At 40.7% G+C, this 20,102-nt stretch overlaps 2 protein-coding genes and 1 non-coding gene across 3 annotated transcripts; 1 reads left to right on the forward strand and 2 right to left on the reverse strand.

Moving 5' to 3' along the window:
- Positions 1-2,330: 2,330 nt before the first annotated feature.
- On the reverse strand, positions 2,331-3,215 carry LOC132045827 (uncharacterized). Its single transcript, XM_059436405.1, has one exon. It carries the CDS (start codon positions 3,213-3,215, stop codon positions 2,331-2,333), a length of 885 nt encoding a protein of 294 aa, XP_059292388.1.
- LOC132045828 (uncharacterized) lies at positions 3,212-4,036 on the reverse strand. Its single transcript, XM_059436406.1, has 2 exons — positions 3,749-4,036; positions 3,212-3,661 (listed from the first exon to the last, which is right to left on the reverse strand). The coding sequence occupies exons 1-2, from the start codon at positions 4,034-4,036 to the stop codon at positions 3,212-3,214; spliced, it is 738 nt and encodes a 245-aa protein (XP_059292389.1).
- A 16-nt stretch (positions 4,037-4,052) lies between these two features.
- On the forward strand, positions 4,053-4,158 carry LOC132045829 (small nucleolar RNA R71). Its single transcript, XR_009412532.1, has one exon. It is a non-coding gene; the product is annotated as a small nucleolar RNA R71 (small nucleolar RNA).
- The last annotated feature ends 15,944 nt before the right edge of the window (positions 4,159-20,102 follow it).

Below are 20,102 nucleotides of genomic sequence, written 5' to 3' on the forward strand. Positions count from 1 at the left end.
ATGTTGGAAAGTAAGCATATTGTGTTGGTTGTTATTGTTGTTGGTACTGTTGTTGGCTTGTTATTGGTTAGTTTGAGCCGAGTTGAATCTCGGGGGTGTCCTATTTATAGGGGAGGTGCTGCCGGAATTTTGGTAGTCAAATGCTTAACCAAAGTTGAAATGTTAACTTGCATGAATAGTAACTGGTAAGAGCGACCATTTGCAGATTTTTGGTGAAACGGGAATCAAGATTTGACGAGCGTAAGGCACAACCAAGGTATGTAAAGCCTTGCCCTTTATTCTTTGGCATGTTCTGAATGTAATAGGCTTGAAATCGAGCCTCGAACGCACTTCTGCCTCTCACAATCTGAGATTGAAAATAGCCCAAAATCATTCAGTAAGATTGACTTATTCTTTTACCTTTGGTCGACGAAACAAGCTATATATGTATGTAACTTCCATAAATGGAGTTGGAACACCCTATAATGATTATTGGACGACTCCCTAGGATTATTATCTATTATTTATGTATATCATCGTGATCGGGTCCGAGGTGGGCCCACAAAACCCTGATACTCCCTGTATGGCTCAAATCGATTTATTTCTGTTCGTTCTTCATGGGTACTTCTTAATTATGTTTCCGTCCGCTAACTAATACGTATTATGATTATCTTCTGACTCTTGATATCAGTCTGACATCTGGGACGATTCTGGACACTCTGTTCTGGTATAATCTGATTACTCTGATTTGACCTGTTCTCTGAACTATTTCAGTTTTATTAAGTCTGTATGTCGGTCTGTATGCATATGGTTTCTCATTTGTCTGTTCGTGGATGCCTCAACGCTTCCTTCACTGCGCCCGGGCCAGGTTCTGTGATTCGTGCACTTCCACTGCATTATTCACCGCGTCCCTCGGATGTGCGGGCCGGGATCTGTCTGTATTTGATTATGATCTGATTATGTGATATTATGGGGATGGCGGCCAGGATGGCATTTGATCTGATTCTGTCTGTCCACCGCGTCCCGTACTACGAGGGTCGGGTTCGTTACCGCGTCCCTTATTAAAGGGCCGGATCGATTATGATATGTATGTCTATATGTGCTTATGACTCGCATGCATGATTCTGTCTACTCGTTCCGTATGTCCGATTTGGATCATGACTCGTCGCACTTCTAGAAATCGATTCGAACTCGATTACCTCGCTGTTACGTTTCCGTACGTCTCGATTCGGTCTCGACCGTCCGTCGTGCTTCTCCGAGTTCGGTCCGCTCGAGAATCCGCCCACATTCGTACCTGCGGTCCGTACCGACACCGTCCGCTACATTCCCTAAATCGACATATTACGATTCTCGTCCGAACACTCGTAAGTATGACTCCGCTACGAACCCGATTCTGTCTGTTATGATTTTACGTATCCGACTCTGATTATGATTATGTATATTTTATTTCCGCTTTACATACTCGGTACATTTCCGTACTGAGCCCCTGTTCTTCGGGGGGTCGCGCTTACATGCCCGCGAGGTGCACGTACGCGCACGTGATCGCCGCCGATGTAGGACATCGGTCTGTTTGTTTGAAGGGCTCCCTTTGATCCGAGCCGATACTTTTGGTATATATCTTCTCGTTGTTTGTATGTTTCGTATATATGGTCATTTGGTACGGCGGGGGCCTTGTCCCGTCTTCTGATTTTGTTCTATATGTTAGAGGCCTGTAGACATGTTCGTGGGTTGTGGGTTGTCACTGTTTGGGTAAGTGAGTACGAGTCTGCGATCTGAGTATTTCTGTTTCTTATGACAGCCCTAACGGCTTATGTACAGGTTTAAGCATGTGTGTATATATTTCCGTACAAAGTAATTTATATCTGTATGAATTTATGTATGTGTGAACGGAATTCAGCTATTTGGTATGCCAGATCTGTCAGGTAGGTACGTATGGGTGTCCAGATAGAACACCAGTCGCGGCCCACGGGGTTGGGTCGTGACACTGAAACAATCACTGGCAATATATTGTTCGGACCAAGGAACTCGTACTTCAAATGTGATGGGAGCTGCTGAAGCTCTAAAGGCGGTGGTTCAATGATCGAAGGCTTTCTTTGGAGGAGTTGTTTAATTTTCCAGATCAAGATTCAGCTTCTTTGGGTGGTAGGAATAGGAACCCAACCCAACAAGCGAATTAACCATCTCTAGATAACCTTCCATGTCTTCAGCATCAAAGTTTACAAGAATACCAGGCAGAGCATCACCCAAACTTTCTTCTTCCATCTTGAACTCCACCGCTTCATCAACAACATCAAAAGAATCAATCACCGAAATTCTCTCATAAGCACTTGGTAACTTCATCCCCTTTTTGCCTAAAAAGTAACTTCGGCATCATTGACTCGTAACTTGATTTCATTCTTCTCTGAATCCATCAGAGCTCTTCCCCTAGCAAGGAAAGGTATCCCCAGAATAATAGGAATGTCCCGATTAATATCACAGTCAAGAATCACAAAATCTGCATGCAACATAAATTTACCAACCCATACAAGAACATCATCAACCACGCCAACAGGCTTCTTAATGGATCTATCAGCCATCTGTAACCTCATAGTAGTCAGCCTTAGCATCCCCAGACCTGATTGCTTGTATATACGAAGTGGCATCAAATTAATACTCGCCCCATTATCACACAAAGCCCGAGCAAAATCATGATGCCCAACAGAATAAGGAATGGTGAACGCCTCAGGATCGCCCTTCTTCTGAGCAGTAGTTGTTAAAATGAAGGAACTCACAGTGTGATTCAAACTCACAGTTTCATGTTGCACCATTTTCTTCTCGGTCAACAGTTCGTTCAAATATTTAGCAAAACAGGGCATTTCTTCGATAGCTTCCAAGAAAGGAAAATTTAGAGACAACTGCTTTAGCTGATTATAAAATTTTTCAAACTTAGCATCTTCTTTCTTCTTCACCAACCTCTGAGGAAAGGGAGGTTTAGATTTCAAAAGATAAGTCAAAGGGCGGAGAGCCCCTTTCACAATTTGGTTGCTCTTGTCATCAGCCTCCTTCAAAATCTCTAGAATATCAGCAACCTTCTCGTCAGTAGGATTCTCATCAATAATAATTGGTGCTTCAGAATGCAACCCTTCCTCTTCATTTATCGGCTCGAGCTCAACAACTTTCTTCTCAGCACCTTGGATTATTTTACCTCTCTGAGTACTAATGGCAAACACATGGTCTACACCGCCTCCCCCGTTCATCGAATTTGGAACAATGTCACTAGGAAGTCCTCCTTTTTAGGAGGGTGCTGCTCTCTAGAAATATCACGCATCTGTGACTCGAGCTTCTGAATAGTTATTGTATGGGAACCCACTATCTCCGTTAGCCCAGATAATGTCCTCTCAGACTTTGATTGATTTGCCAGAACCTTCTCAAGCATTGCTTCAACCCTCGAACTACCTTGCTCTGTTGATTGCCCTTTTGGTGGTATATAAGGATTGGAAATCTTGTTCCCAAAATTGTTGTTGTTGTTGTAGATCCCTTGGTTCGTACCACCATAATTATTATTATAGTTCCCTGAGTTATTGTTGTTGTAGGCACCCTGACCCTGTTGAGGTCTCCATTGATTATGATTCTTGTAACCACCTTGGTAGTTTTGTCTTTGATAGCCCCCTTGAGAATTGTTCACATAGTTAGCATCTTCAACCTGCATAGGAGGTCTCTCGTGAAATGGACCCTCTTGGGCCTAGTACATCCCCTTCGGCATACCTGACTCATCCTCACAAATATTTACCTTCTTAATCTGGTTCTCATCAAACTTCTTGGTTAGCAAGGAAATATTCGTTGCAAGCTCAGCCAATGTTTGCTGGGTATCTTGATTCTCTTTTACCATATTCTGGATCATGACACTACCATAAGGCACAATATCAGCATTGCTTAAGTGCAAAGCCTGATTGTGCGTAGTCAGCCTGTCAAGTATGTTGGTCACTCTTCGGTAAGATTTATTCATAAAACAACCATCAGTTGCATTATTTGCAATTGATTTCGTCACTGGATCCAGCCCTCGATAGAACTTTTCCATTAATATGTTCTCCGGAAAACCATGATTTGGAATTTTCTGCAAATACTCTTTAAATCTCTCCCAAGCTTTATATAATTGTTCCCCTGATCGCTACTTAAATTCATAGATCTTGTCACGAATCTCAACATTCTTACTAGGTGGGTACCATTTTTTGAGAAAGACTACTACCATCTCTGCCCATGTAGTAATAGAATTTCGGGGCAGCTTCTCGAACCATGCTCTTGCTTCTCCAGCTAGGGAGTATTTGAAAAGCCTCAGCTGAAGATCATCCAGTGAAACGTTGTTTTAGATGTGATTAGCACATACATCCATAAAATTCTGTAAATGACGTTGAGGGTCATTATCGGCAGAGTTATGAAAGTAGCCCTCAAGCTTCAACAACTGGTATAGAGAGGAGTCAATTTTGGCGCTTGCAGCTCCAACCTGAGGATGAACAATAGTAGATGCATAGTCTTCCTCAGGAACAAGATCAGCGAAAATGTTCGCTTCATCTGATTCATTCACGCGATCATTCAATTAACCCCCTTGGTTACCAGCACGTTGATTCTGCTGATTTTGATTCATGTTCACCTAGTTTACATGGAATAACAAACAAGGTGTGATGGAATAAGCAAAAGACTTCAATCAAAGCAGACACTATTTAGTAATTTCAAAACCGTAGTACCCGGCAACCGCGCCAAAATTTGATACGCTCAAATTATAACTTTAAATAGCGTAAAGCGAACGATGTCAAATATAGTAACCCAACAAGGTTGGGGTTGAATCCCACAGGGAATATGGTGTGAAAAGGTTACTAAACTCGTAGAATGCTTAATTTAGGTCTAATGTCTTAATCCGATGATTTTTGTAAAAGTTGGTTGTTTATGACTAATGGCTAACTAATGTCTTTGCATTGTAATTTATGGTGAAAGAAACCAAGGTTGTGTCCCCTTTAGATAAGGTGTATGATCATGGGTATTGATCTTGATATACTTCTAATGGATCGTTATCTGAATGCACTTAACCCAATAAATAAAGATTATCTCTTTCTATGATTTTCCCAAATATATGAAAGTGAATATTTAAGAATGGTTAATTATGCCAAGTAAATTCTGCTTATTCCTCAGTAAAGTTATTAAACAAAGTTTAAAGCTTTGAGTTCTTGTTATTTATTCGTACCAAAACCCTTATTGTTTTCCCAAGCAAATCAAAATTTATGGCTTTAACCAATGTTTGCAACCATTAATTATGAATGAAGAATGAAAAATAAATAAACCCTAATAATCCATTATGTGTATATCAATCACAAACCCAATCACAAAACACCCATCATTGGGCTTACAACCCTAGTAAGGGAGTTTAGCTACTCATGACAAAGAACAAGAAATAAGAAATAGAAGAATTCATAATTGCATACTTTGGATGGAAAGAGGAATTGATAATACTTGAATTGATGTTTTGAATCTCCAAAGTAGAGAGAGTATTTAATATTCTAAGCCAAAAGGCAAGAAAATAATAGCTGATATGAAATAAAACCCTGCATTGGACTATTTGTAGGTTTTGAAATGTAAAAGTTACAGAATTACACTTTCATCCCCGATGACATAAAATACGATCGGTATTTCACATTACGGACGGTAAACTGGTTTATGCCTTGGTTTTGCTTCAATGTCTGGGCAGCTGCAACATCAGGGATTACAGACCATATTTTGATTTACGCTCCATATTCTGCTTGATCGTCTTTCAACTTATAAAACTTCAACTTTTTGCCAAGTGTCTAAATGCTAAATATGCTTTGAAATATGGACCGTAAAGTGGAATACGGTCCGTAAAAGTTGTTCGTCTTTCACCATCTTCTCAGCATGCCTTTCTGGTTTTGCTTATCTTTAAATACGCCCAAGGAATACGGCCCGTATTTGAGAATATGGCCAATATTTTATCATCAAGGTCAAATTCTGCACTTCAACAGTTTTCATCCCAAAATTGCTCCATTACCTGAAAAACACTCAAAACACATTAAATTGCCACTAACTTGCTTAAAAACAGGTAAAACTTCTCGTAAAAAGGCCTAGGATGTGCCATAATTTTCCGGCACATCAACATACAAATTTGAAATAAAATTACAGACTCAGAACTGTATACAACTTCTGGCTAAGGTAAGAAATAAACAAAAATCTAAGAGAGAGCAAATCATAGACCTAGGTGAAATCGCTAACCCTCAATCCGTCAAGTTTCCAATAAAAGGACCTTGAAATCAGACAGCAAATCAAGCAAGTCATTAACAGTTTCGGTCAAATAATATACATAAACAAAAATAAGAGAGAGCAAATCATGGACCTAGGTGAAATCTCTAACCCTCAATCCGTCAAGTTTCCAATAAAAGGACCTTGAAATCAGACAGCAAATCAAGCAAGTCATCAACAGTTCCAGTCATATAATATACCGAGATTTCCATGAGAAAGTATAAAATGCAATGATGTGGAATGCAATACCAATCGATGCAATGCAATGCAATTAGTAATATGCAAATGCCATGCAATGCAATGCCCCCAAAGCCTCCTTTCCGAACTGTACACACATGCTAAGGGCAAAGCCTCAATAGTCATGACCTATGAGGGACCCGCAAAGTCCATGAAATCACACAGAAAAATTTGCTAGGGCTCACACAGTACGTCGCCGCTAGGGTTCACACAAAATTCTTTTATTACCTTTGCCAATTGGGCCCACACAGAGTATCCTTGTTTCCATGGTAACCATTGATGACTATGAATGGACGATATATAAATGATTGGATAAGTCTTAATCAACATGTATAATAATGAATGTATGCCATGCATGAGATCAATCTCAACAAAACAATCATATGGAAATCTCAACAGTTACTTGCCACCAACTCGCACACCACAACTTACTTTCGTACATTATTCTTCCTTTTTAGATGACAAGATATCGAGAGACAAAATTATTTCAATGATGCACATATCACAAATGAGGGAATCAACAAGTCAAAACATGAAACCAGTAACAATCAGGCATCTAACAAGGCAATCTAGTCATGAAAGTAGTAACACATATGGCGGTAGCGGCTGACGGAACCAACCTAAATGGAATTCTTCTCTACACTATGCCCAAATGCCTATCATGCTTTCCCCGTCAACATCTACATATTATATGTGAGTCCCTAATCGGAGTCTAACCAGGGTAGCCCGTAACCTACCTCGAAGCCAAACAAGAACCACGAACCATCCATCCTGAGCTTTTCCCATTTTTGGAACGCATCTGAATGAGCAAGGTCTAATCAAATATGTATTCCATGTTTAGAACTAATATAAGGACATACATAATGTCACACTTCTAAGTAGAAACCCTGAACGCTACCCCATAAGTGACCTCGAGCCCACAAGGACAAAATCAAAACTTTTATGTTAAATCCACCCTACCCAAGTGCTACGCCTCTCGTCTTCGTCATAGTAGAACTAATGATTTCCTAGTCAAGCATGTCTTGAGAATGGAGTCCCGTGCCCGAGTTTGGGGACATAAATTGTTGTACTCCGTGTACAAATGTATCAGTAGGTATTCTGGGTAAATTATGGAGTTAGAAGCTGAGCGAATCAAATCGACAAAAATCTGAACCGAATCAGGGAATTCTGCAGACACCAGTCAGTCTGTGTCAACGGACCGTCCCTGTGCACTGTCAACATGTTTCTACAGACTGAGATCTGCAGGCATGATTCGACGGGTCAAGTCGACGGATCGTCGACACGTTGATGGGACCGTCAACCCGGCCGTCAAACCGCTCCTCCGGAAATTTCTGGTTCCAGCTATAAATAGACGACCCTTGCTCTCATTTTTTAGATTATACCCTCTCCAACAGCCTTGAAAGCTCTAGAATATTCCATATACTTCTATAGCATAAATTCATGGTAAATCAAAGAATAATACCAAAAATTAGTAGAATCAAGTGCAAGCATGCTCTCTAGGGTTTGTTGAAACCAAGAATCTCTTTGGTGTTGAAGTTGGATTTTCACCAAGTGAAGTATTTCCATCCAAAGTCCATTCCTACATCATCAAAGGTGAGTTTTATGTTTATTACACATTATTAAGAGTATTGAGGGGTTGAAAGACTTGGATTAAGAGAGAAAATAGAATGTGAAGCTTAAATGTGGAAATAGTGGTATTCTTGAATAGAACTTGACATGAATCATAGTTCTTGATATGCTACGAGTATAATCTTGTTATGAATGACATTACGAATGTTGAAGAAGTATTATATATGAATGAGTATGATGTTGTGTTGTATTCATGGTTGTGGATGACCTCGAAAAGGGATTTTGAGAATTGGATAATGCTTAACTTGGTAAATATTATTGATTATGATATTATGGGTGTTGTCATTGATGTTTAAGAGTTGTTTGTTGTATGGGGAAATTTGTAGAAACAAAAGAAGTGTTGCCCAATTTTCGTTAGTCCTTAGTCATTTTAGCCTAGACTTAAGTATGCTTTTAATGATCTAATGCAATGCGAAATCTCTTGAATGTAGAGTCGTGAGCTTGGAAGGAAAGCATTTAGTTGATAAATTTAAGGAGACGTAAAGGTATGTAAGGCTAGTCCCCTTCTTTTAAAGGCATGACTCCTATATTGTGATTTCTTCTCTATATCTCCATGACCTTCTTACATCCTAAAAGGTGGAAGTTAAGGATTCTTAAGAGCTTCTTATGATATATGTTCTATGATAATGATGATGATAATGACGCTTTCATGAGTTTGATAAATCTATTTTTATGATTTCATTGATGTTACTTTTTGTTGTTGTCTCACCTCATGCTATTCGTTCTTCCAAGGTGAGGCGTAACAATGATGAACATTCCATAATGTAAACAGAGGTTTTCGACGTTACGTCACTCCTATAGAGTTATAGCCTTTACTTGAGCTCCCATGCATGACTCATATTATGAATATGATTACACTGCGCCTACATAGCCGGGTAGTCACCACTACGATAGGCATAGTGGGAAGCTATGATGATGATTATACCATGTCTACATGGCATGGGCAGACACCACTAGTGGGCAGCTTGAGATGTTTACCCCGGACGCAGGCTAATGATGATCACAACGTACCTATATGGTCGGGCAGTTTATATATATGTATGCATGATATGATGTTTCTTGTTAGCATGCATGATTTCACCTTAAGAGGCAATCAATTACAGGTTATCTCTTCGGCTCATGTTCTCTTATTTATTTACCATGTTGATTTACATGCCATACATACTCAGTACATTGTTCGTACTGACGTCCTTCTCTTTTATGGATCTTTGTGTTCATGCCTACAGGTAGACCGGGAGACAGTGTAGATGCTTAAGAGCCTACTCAGCAGATTTTCAGGAGCACTCTACTACTTCGGAGTCGCCATTTCTTGGTATATTCTTTTGTGTATATATTGGGGCATGACGGGGTCCTGTCCCGCCCTCATGATTTCAGTACTTCAGTTAGGGGCTCGTAGATAATTATGTGTAGGTTGTAGATGCTATGTGACCTCTTCATTGTATACTCTGTACATCATTTTTGTAGCCGTGAGGGCTTATGTATATATACATATACATGTTTTGGGTGATATTTGGAGATTGTTTCGTGATAAGCTTTGTGTTGAGGTTGATGTATGTCCAGGTTGAGTATGATAGATAGTATGATGAGTGGTGCTCAGTAGTCAGCTCCGGGTACTTATCATGGCCCACTAATTGGGTCGTGACAAAAGTGGTATCAGAGCAATTCCGGCCTAGGGTGTGTCTACGAGCCGTTTCCAGTAGAGTCTTGTTTATAGGTGTGAAGCGCGCCACACTTATAAACAAGAGGCTACGGGGCATTTAGGAATAATGACCATCCTTCTCCTTCATAGATCGTGCGATAGAGCTATGTTATAAGATTTTTTCCTTTTTCCTAATTGTGCGTTATGATTTCAGCGATGCCGGTAAAGAGAAAAGCGACAGCCACCCAAAAGGGCAAGACTACGACAGGAAGGCGGGTTGAACAGGAGTCCCCGGTGAATATAGAAGAGGGAGCGTCCCATAATGAGGCTCCACCTCATACTTCTCATACTCCGCCTATTCTAGAGGAGTAAGAAGGGGTTCCCACTCCAGCTTCTATGCCTCCAGTTCCTCCACCGAGTACTTCGGTCAACAGATGACCAAGGCTATTCGATTCTTGCTGCTCAGGCTCAGCGGTAGAGTGCGGGTCGGAGTGACAGAGCCACTAGTGCCAGAGCCCGTGATTTTAAGAGTTTGAACCCGCCAAAATTTTTCGGGTCAAAGCCGGATGAAAACCTGCAAGGTTTTATAGATGAGATGTTGAGGACGCTGAGGATTATTAATGCTTCCGATACGGAGTCTGTGGAGTTAGCATTTTATAGGCTCCGTCATGTGGCGGTTCTTTGGTACAACAATTGGATTTCTTCAAGAGGGCAAAATGCACCTCGTCTGGTTTGGCAGGAATTCGTAGACGCCTTTATTCACCATTATTTGCTACTCGAGGTTCGAAGGGTCTGAGCTGACAAGTTTTTGAATTTAAAGCAAGAGAATATGAGTACACGGGAGTATAACCTTCATTTCAATTCATTGGCCCGGTATGCTCCGACCATGGTAGTCGATATGGGAGACCGGGTGCATAGATTTGTGAGTGGCTTAGGGCCACATTTGATAAAAGATTGCTTGACAGCTTCACTATAGGAGGGGATGGACATATCCTGTATTCAGGCTCACGCTCAGAATTTAGACGAGCCACGACCGCAAAGGGGTGAGCGTGATATGGATAGAGGGCAAAGCAATAGGGCCAGATTTGCCGGTGCTAGTACCGAGTATAGAGGGGGTCAAAGGCAGTGATATTCCAGATATTCAGGCCAGTCTACGACTAGTGCACCTTCTCGGTTCGAGGGTAGGAGATTTGATCGCCTCATTTATTCAGGACAGGGTCAGAGTTCAAGGGTTTCGGGCTCCCAGTTTGGAGGCGATCCTAGTCAGAGGAGACCACCATTACCACGATGCAGCCAGTGTGGTAGATTACATTCAGGTCAGTGTCGCCAAGGTTCAGATGCTTGCTATGCCTGTGGTCAGGTTGGGCATATAATGTGTGATTGTCCGTCGATGGGTGGTAGAGTTGGGCTCAGCCTATAGGATCAGTAGCATGTTCTTCTTCGTCCGTTCGCCCCGTAGGATAGACTCCTCAGATTTTCGCAGGCCGAGGCAGGGGCAGAGGGGGAGCATCCAGTTTGATTAGCCCTCAGCCACGTATTTATACCTTAGCCGGACGCCAGGATCTTGAGTCCTCCCCTGACGTTGTCACAGGTATCCTATCAGTATTCTCTCATGATGTCTACGCATTGATTGATCCGGGTTCTACCTTGTCTTATATTACTCCGTATATTGCTAGTCATGTTGGGGTGAAACCCGAGTCAATTAAACCTTTTGAGGTGTCTACTCCTGTTGGTGACCCGGTAATAGCTAAACAAATGTATAAAAATTATGCGATTGTGGTATGTGATCGTCAGACCATAGCGAATTTGATTGAGTTGGAAATGTTTGATTTTGATATGATTACGGGCATGGATTGGTTGGGCTCTTGTTATGCTAATGTAGATTACAGGACAAATATGGTTCGATTCGAATTCTCAGGAGAACCAGTGCTTGAATGGAAAGGTAACACAGCACCTCTAAGGGGTAGGTTTATTTCCTATCTCAAGGCAAGAAAGATGATTGCTAAGGGCTACATTTATCAGTTAGTCCGAGTTCATGACACCGAAGCAAAGCCACCAACTCTCCAATCCGTCCCGGTATTAAACTAGTTTCAGGATGTATTTTCAGATGAACTTTCAGGTCTTCCACCGGAACGGGAGATTGACTTTGCTATCGATGTATTGCCGGACACCAAACCTATATCTATTCTTCCTTACAGAATGGCTCCCGCAGAATTGAAAGAGCTAAAGGCACAACTGAAAGATTTGCTCGAGAAGGGATTTATTAGACCCAGTTCATCACCATGGGGAGCACCTTGTTACACCCCAAAAAATTTCGCGTTACCAAGACTGTAGACGGCTTAGTATGAGCTCAAGGGAGAGCAAAGTTATACAAGGATCAAGGATGAAGATTATATGATCTGAGTGTATATATATATATATATGACATTTGGAGACCGTATGGAGTAAATCAGCTAACACGTTACTTGATGAATAGCCCTCGTAACCGTAAGTTAAGGTGGCGCCCACATGTCGGAGTTTTATAAAGGACAGATGAAAACTGATATGAGTAGTACATGGGAAGTTGAGTAAGTCTTAAGAAGGACCCTTAAGCCAAATATGTGCATAAGCCCTCCAAAATGATGATTTAAGGATACGTTTTCGGATAATCTAACTTGGAGGGGCCAAAACGCTATTAGAAGTTTGGAATTTGGAAATACACCAAAAATAAAAGTTGTATATAATTGAAATAGATTTTCAACCATAGGTCTTGGGCCTTCATACGATACAGGAATCAAGAATTATGGCCATTTTATGATAAAGACTCCAAGCTGCCAAATGGCTTCTGCGGGTCCCACTTGAGAAGGTCGGTGGAACTGACTTATGAGGGGTATAAATACCACATTAACTCCATTTTTTTAGCATTTTACATTCTCAATAGCCCTAGAAACTTCTCAACACAACCCCTAAACATTTTTAGCCCATTAAATCAAGAATTTAACAAGATTACACCAAACTAGTCCATGAAAGGTGATCGTTCTTGCTTCTACTTGATGTTGTGGTAAGTTTGGTCTTGAAGAAAGTTGGTTTAGCTAAATTTATTCAAGAATAAGGTATGTTCTTCATCCTATCTCTTATGTTGAGTTGATTTGAAGGTTTAACAAGTCTTAAAAGTGAAAATAGTTATGGAGGAAAGGTTATAAAGTGTTGTGTTGTAGTTGTTGTATTTATAGACTGTTTTGAGCATGTTGTGGCCATGCGGCTGGGTTGATTTACATGTATAGAGATGGTATCTAATGTTGTTGGTGTGTTGATGAGATTATGCTCCTTGGTTGGGAAGAAAGGAAATGTATATTGTTGTTGTATGTTGAAAAACATCGTGTGGGATGTTTTATGGAATATATTGGTATTGATAATATTGTTGTTGATGTTGGTATTGTTGTTGTTGTTGTTGGTTGCTGAATTGTGATTTCGGGCTAGGCATATAAACAGGGGAGATGCTGCCCGATTTTCGGCAGGATATAAAATAGTTTGATTTGAAAACTTAGCACAAGTATACAACAATGAGTCTAACGATAGTTGAATCCTCTTAAATATAGATCGAGGAGCTTGGAAAGACAAGCGTGCAGTAATTAGAGTAAGGCGACTGGAAAGGTATGTTAAGGCTCGTCCCTTTATTTCAAAGGCTTGATTCATATGTTATGATTCCATAAATGTTTCCATAACCTCCTTGTTTTCAAAAGCTCGAAGTTCATGACTCTTAAAGCTTCTTATGATGTTAAATGAAAAATGTTCTATGATGCTTGTGACGATGATGATGATTCTCTTTTAGAAACTCCGAAGCTATGATTTGAGAGCATTATGAGATTACTGATATATTCTATGAATCACTTGATCTTACTTATTGTTGATGATCTCACCTCATGTCATTCGTTCCTTCGAGGTGAGATATAGCGAAGATAATGATTCTATTTTCAGTGCTATCTAAGTTCATGATTCCCGAGACTCCCATGACATCGTCGATTTCATCTTACGATGGTTGATCCTTCAAGAAATAATATGGTGATAATGGTAATGCTACTGATGATGTTGTTTTCATTTATGCATTTTTATGTGTATGTATGTATGTATGCATTGCATCCCACTGATCAGCTAGGGATAACACCGTGCCTACTTGGCCGGACAAGATAACACTGTGCCAACATGGCCGGGCAAGATAACACCGTGCCTACATGGCCGAGAAAGATAACACCACGCCTATATGGCCGGGCAAGATAACACCGCGCCTATATGGCCGGGCAAGATAACACCGCGCCTATATGGCCGGGCAAGATAACACCGCGCCTATATGGCCGGGCAAGATAACACCGCGCCTTAATGGCCGGGCAAGATGCTACATATATATTACCGTGCCTTAATAGCCGGGCAAGATGCTATATACGTTATCGTGCCTTAATGGCTGGGCAAGATGCTATATATATATATATATATATATATAAAAGGCACAGTTGACAGGGGGTGACGCTGTAACCTTTGTTGTGATGTATATATATAAGGCACGGATGACAGGGGGTGACACTGTGGCCTATGATGTGATGTTTATAGAGGCACAGTTGATAGGGGGTGACGCTGTGGCCTATGTGGTAATATTTTTGTCACGACCCAACCCCGTAGGCCGCGACTAGTGCCCGAACTGGGCACCCGTGCACACCCATTAATCAGAAATAGCATGCGAATAACTTATACAGTATACAAATAACATATATGTATGGAAAAGTGAAACGTCACCCCAAAGCTGTCACAAATATACATATACATATAGCTGTCATATCTTCCAGCAGATAATATCACATATAAGCCGGTAAGGCTATCATAGTGTAGGGGGACGTCCAAATCACAAAGCACACCGACATAACTGAACGGTAATTACCCATAACCCACACATATATGTCTACAGACCTCTAAGAATAATGACAGAATCATATGACGGGACAGGGCCCCGCCGTACCCGTGAACAACGTATACATATATATAATAGACAAAACTGGAACAAAGCATAGGCTCCCGAACAAGGGAGCGCTCCAAGTCGGCCGAACAGAATCCTAAGTGGTGGATCATCCAAACAAGTATCCGTACCGCGCGGCATGAAACGCGACTCCCGAAGAGTGGGGTCGTACGAGAATATGTACCGAGTATGCAAAGCATGAAATATAGTAACCAAGATCATAGTCAAACCGGAAGTACGTAAAGTAAATGCAATATCGAAAATATTAAAATGCTTACTCATAAAACACAAATCATGCATGGGCTCTTAGAACTATGGTCACCCTCCGACATTGGCGCCATAACACATCATACTCCAGAAGGTTTCATATCTCCGTAACGCCAAATATACTCGGTACCCGGCCCTCTAGCGAGGGCTCGGCGAACCGGACACATCATACTCCGGAATATATCATAGTGCGCATGAAACATAACCGGCCCGGGACTCGGTGAAGGATGTGATAACATAATGCACGAGCAGAGTCGTGAGCAACTATATGCAGTTTAAAATACTTTCAAAGACTCAATAAAATATTCAAACTGAATCATCATTTAAAAATCAAGACGATAGTCAAATCAAGATCCTTCCGAATGTCGTTTGAGAACATCTCAAATAGAACTTTAGGAATCATGGATACGTACCAAACCCTATGAAATAGCTTATGGAAATTAGGGGCATAGTCGTCATTACAGACTCGATAGAGAAGTAAGTAATCGACGTCCGAAGTTTACGACGATAGACACACTAAATCCGTTCAAAAGTTGTTAGTATTGCACAAGGAAAGTCTCGGGGCCCACGGACGAGTATCGAACCAATCCGAGTCCATCTACGAAAGTTGGAGACTTTATTCATTATGGAATCTCCTACGAACGTTTCGAAGCGATCCGAGCTCATCTACGAAAGTTACGGGTGTTCGTAGTTACGGAATCTTTTAAAAACAACATTCTTGATGCAACATTTGAAATCCAACTGTACAAAAAACTTAGAAACCATAATTTGACCATATTGAGAACATTAACATCGAGAAGTGAATAAGAATCACATACGTGCCCGGATCTTAAGAAAGGAGTTACCCCGAGACTCGTATCATAACCTACTTACAATTAGGACATGCCAAAAGAAAGAAAAGTTAGCTTTATATACCTCGTCCGCTTTCTAAATTAATCCAAACTTACGTCTTGGCTTCTCCAAAATCTACAATAACATCATTAGACGCCAAACATTAGTCGTAAGCTCTTAGAAATCCAATTCTAAACTAGCACTTCATTTACAGAAATTTGGGCAGCATTTCCCTTGTAATTCAACATCCCCGAGATTTCAACTCGGCTAAATCTTCAACAACAATACCAACAACCATTCTAACAACATCAATAATTAATTCAAAAGGCATTATACCATCAATAACTCTTTTCTACATATTTCGACGACATTCTATTTACGTTCAAATTAACCACATACAATTAGGCCAACGCCAATGTTCATACATTCAAATACCAATCCGAAACCATTCAAACAAAAATTCAAGAACATTTCAACCAATCCACAAAGTGTCCAAACGGCCCAACCAATATACTACATAACCCGAAGTCTTCCAAATTCGATCAAAACTACAACAACGCATTTCTTTCTTCCAAATTCATAAACTACACCAACATTCCACACATTAACAACATTAACCACAATAATACAAAAACTATATTAAAATTACATTATCTTCTCCAACAACCTACAAACGATTCCAACTTCCATTTAAATCATTAAATCATCATCTTCATTATGGAATCCATAACGACAACAACCAACACATACTAAATAAAATTAGTTCTTCATTCTTATATAACATCACACCCTCACGGCTCAACCCCACATGCATGGCCGTATATGGCTCTTTCTCTCTTTCTCAAAGTTTCTTGAAATTTCTTATGTTGGAAGATGAAGAATATGATCCCTTATCATCTTAATATACACATATAATAGGCATCCATGTGGCCATGGCCCACACCTCATGTGGCCGGCCACATGGCCTCATTTTTCATGAAATTTCAACTTTTTAAAATTAACTTTCGGCCCCCAAATTTTTCATGAGATGTCTAACTTTCCATAATCCACTTTTAATCCCAAATTCCTTATTCCAAATTTACGCTTAACACTCCATACCAACGAAAAGATGAATATGCAACTTGTGCATTAAAATAAAATCGAAGGTCAAAATTCTCGACCTCGTATCCCGAAATGGTCTTGTCCTTAACTTTTTGTGGTTAACCCGGATTAGCCCAATGTACAAAATACGGGATATAACATCCTCCCCCCCTTTAGAACATTCATCCTCGAATGTTAAACTAGCCTTACGGGGTCTTATAAGTACTTCGGGGGAGTCTCTTTCATAGCTGTCACATACAGTTCATTATTCAATCAACACAACCCATTTGGGAAATTAGATCACCTGGAGTCATAGGAGACAAGTAGGAATACGTATTTCTTCATCTCTTTCCTGATATTGTTTCATCACAATACCGTAACGGAAATCACATCTTTAATACGCAGCTTTCACAGCCGCCAATCTAGTATGGCTATAAACTGTTTCGCGTAGAATGACTTTTCTGGTGCCTGGATACTATCCCTGGAACATACTCTGGAGGGATCGCCTATACCTTTACGAAGCACTGACAAGAAGAAGACTGGACGCACGCCTCCAACTCGGGTAGTAGATATAATCTATAGGCAGCTTTGCCTACCTTACGGGCGATCTGGTAAGGCCCAGCATACCTCGGCTCGGCCGGAGCTTCATTTTTCGGCCGAACTTCATAACAACCTTCATGGGTGACACTTTCAAAGATACCCAATCGCCGACCTGGAATTCTAGGTGTCGACATCGAGCATCTGTATATGACTTCTGTTGCCTCCGAGATGCTAATAACCGCTTCCGAATGAGTTTCACTTTGTCAACTACTTACTGAATCATATATGGCCCGATTAACTTAATTTCGCCAACATCGAACCAGCCAATCGGTGACCTGCCCTTTCTACCATACTAAGCTTCATACAGCTCTCGGATGCCGAATGGTAGGTATTATTATATTCGAACTCACAAGTGGAAAATAATCATCTCCGCCTCAAAAATCAACAACGCAGGCCGCAAAGATGTTCCTTAACGTCGAATAGCACGCTTGGTGTATTCGTTAGTCCGAGAGTGGCATCGCGTCGAGATTCGTCTGTGACCTCATCCTTTCTGGAGTGACCTCCAGAAGTTAGCTGTAATTGAGCTCCTCCGTCTGAGATCATAAATGTGGGAGCTTTATGAAATATCTCTATATAATCGCCCATATCCTTTAACTGGATAAGTGGTCTAGAATATGCTCCTGTACCGACTCCTTACGGTTCAACAACCAGTGTCATCAGTCCTTATGTCTTTGTCACCCTTTATCGTTTACATTCCAAATGCTCATCCAACATAACTTTATTGCTAGTGCGTACAATGGTTATGTCCCTCAAACTATTCCTCCTGATTCCTTCTCTGGACTACTTTCCCCCGATCTAAAGTAGGTATACACGTAATGGTTCTGCACCCTTCGCTATCCTTTAAGATGTACCACACTTATGGCAACTCATAATTCGAGTTCAAACTAAATCTTTGGGCTCTCGTTACAACCTCTCCTTTAGCTTTTTGCCACAACTGTTTCTCTAACCTTTGTCCCTCAAACCTCACCCTACAACCTAAAAGCATAGGGCTATGAAAATCCTTACTCCTTTCCGATTCTCTCATAGCGCAATACGTGTCTTCAATTCCCTTGTATTGGTGATCGTTTTGAATTCTAGCTCCAACTAATAAATTCTCCTTTCTGGAACATGATAATGCCAAAATCTCTTTCAAGTTCAGTATGTTCTCCCCCCCTTTATTAGGGCGGTCCTAATACACCAATAATAAATTTTGATATCCATCATCCGCGGCACTTATTTTTCAAGAATTGGGAATCTCTTAGAATTGTTGCGCAACTAATCATTCTTCCTTTTACTTCTCGTTCCTCTTTCGTTCCATATTAACATACTCTATTCCTTTCACATGCCTACCTTCAAATCCCTATCCAACCAGTTTCGCGTTTTGCCCGTCGTTTCTCTTGAAGGCTTCACTCTCTCATGCTTCTTATCCTTTCGCTTTTTTCGACATTTTCGGTCACTCTACTTTCCATCCACGCACTCTCTTTCCTTTCTAGATATTATTATCTTAGAACTTTCCAAGCTTAACCTGTAACGAAAACAGCATCAGTTTGCCTTATAACATAGGTGCCATCTTTTCTTTCACTAGCACTTCATTACCCTGTCCGATTAATGCCTTCCAACACATCACAATGTCGATTGTTGGGATTCAATATAGCCATGTATGAGATGTCATATACATACGTATACATCACCGCTACCATCTTGTTCACAAACTATTTCCAACACTATTCGACTTATCTTGTTTCTAAGGCTGCAATGTACCTTCCTTCTTTTCCACTGGTTCAGTCGGTCTCGTTCTACACTACCTCTTAAGGTTTCTACCCGCTCTGCAGACTCTAATTGTTCCTTAGATTAATCCTAGCTTCACATTTGCTTCTTACGACTGAATTCGTACGACTTTCAGAAAAATTCCCAGGGGGGTCACCCATCCTAAAATTGGTCCCACTCCTGCACGCTTAACTTTGTGACTCTGATGAAATTCGATGCTCTAACGTTAGTACGATCGCGTCGAGCTCGCTACATGACCTTCAGCACATAATCTGGAGTAAATTGGAGGCTTAACAGATTTCAGAACGGTCTCATAACACATCTGCTACCGAATTAGGAAGGGCCTCGTACTTCAATCAATAATATTGAATCCTCGTAATCATTCCAAATTTTCCATTAGACGACACTTATATTCCAACGGTAAGTTTCCCCAGTTCTCTTAGAAATAGTGTCTTTATCTCCACCGATACCATTTACTTCTTTTAATGAAGGTAGGTCGCACCATCTGTTCCTTAAGCCTGTCGTCTTTGTCTCTTAAGAATTCCATTATTTTCAAGATGAAGTCATGTACCCGCAGTACCCCTTTATGTTTTATGCCTTTTTATCCTTACTGTGTACCCAGCACAGGGTTCTAGCTTACTCAAAACACACCAAGTCCGTCTCAATAACGGTCTTATCTTATCGTCATGTCATTGTACTGCGCCTTTAGCTTCATAACTATGTATTCCCTTTTTTGTTCTCTATTCGTACTCACTTAATTACGTTTATCTTGGGTACTCCCTTAGTATCCCCTTTTCTGTATTCCTCCAGTCCATGTCTGTCCTTTTCTTT

This window comes from Lycium ferocissimum, unplaced genomic scaffold (assembly GCF_029784015.1).
Source record: "Lycium ferocissimum isolate CSIRO_LF1 unplaced genomic scaffold, AGI_CSIRO_Lferr_CH_V1 ctg8113, whole genome shotgun sequence".
Taxonomy (NCBI): domain Eukaryota; kingdom Viridiplantae; phylum Streptophyta; class Magnoliopsida; order Solanales; family Solanaceae; genus Lycium; species Lycium ferocissimum.

What these genes read in the sequence shown, in the direction of transcription:
- LOC132045827 (XM_059436405.1), bottom strand. Translation starts at nt 3,215, where the DNA reads ATGAACGGGGGAGGCGGTGTAGACCATGTGTTTGCCATTAGTACTCAG.
- LOC132045828 (XM_059436406.1), bottom strand. Translation starts at nt 4,036, where the DNA reads ATGGAAAAGTTCTATCGAGGGCTGGATCCAGTGACGAAATCAATTGCA. An exon ending in ATGAGAACCAGATTAAGAAG is followed by an intron (nt 3,662 to 3,748) that starts GTAAATATTTGT and finishes CCTCCTATGCAG; the next exon opens with GTTGAAGATGCTAACTATGT.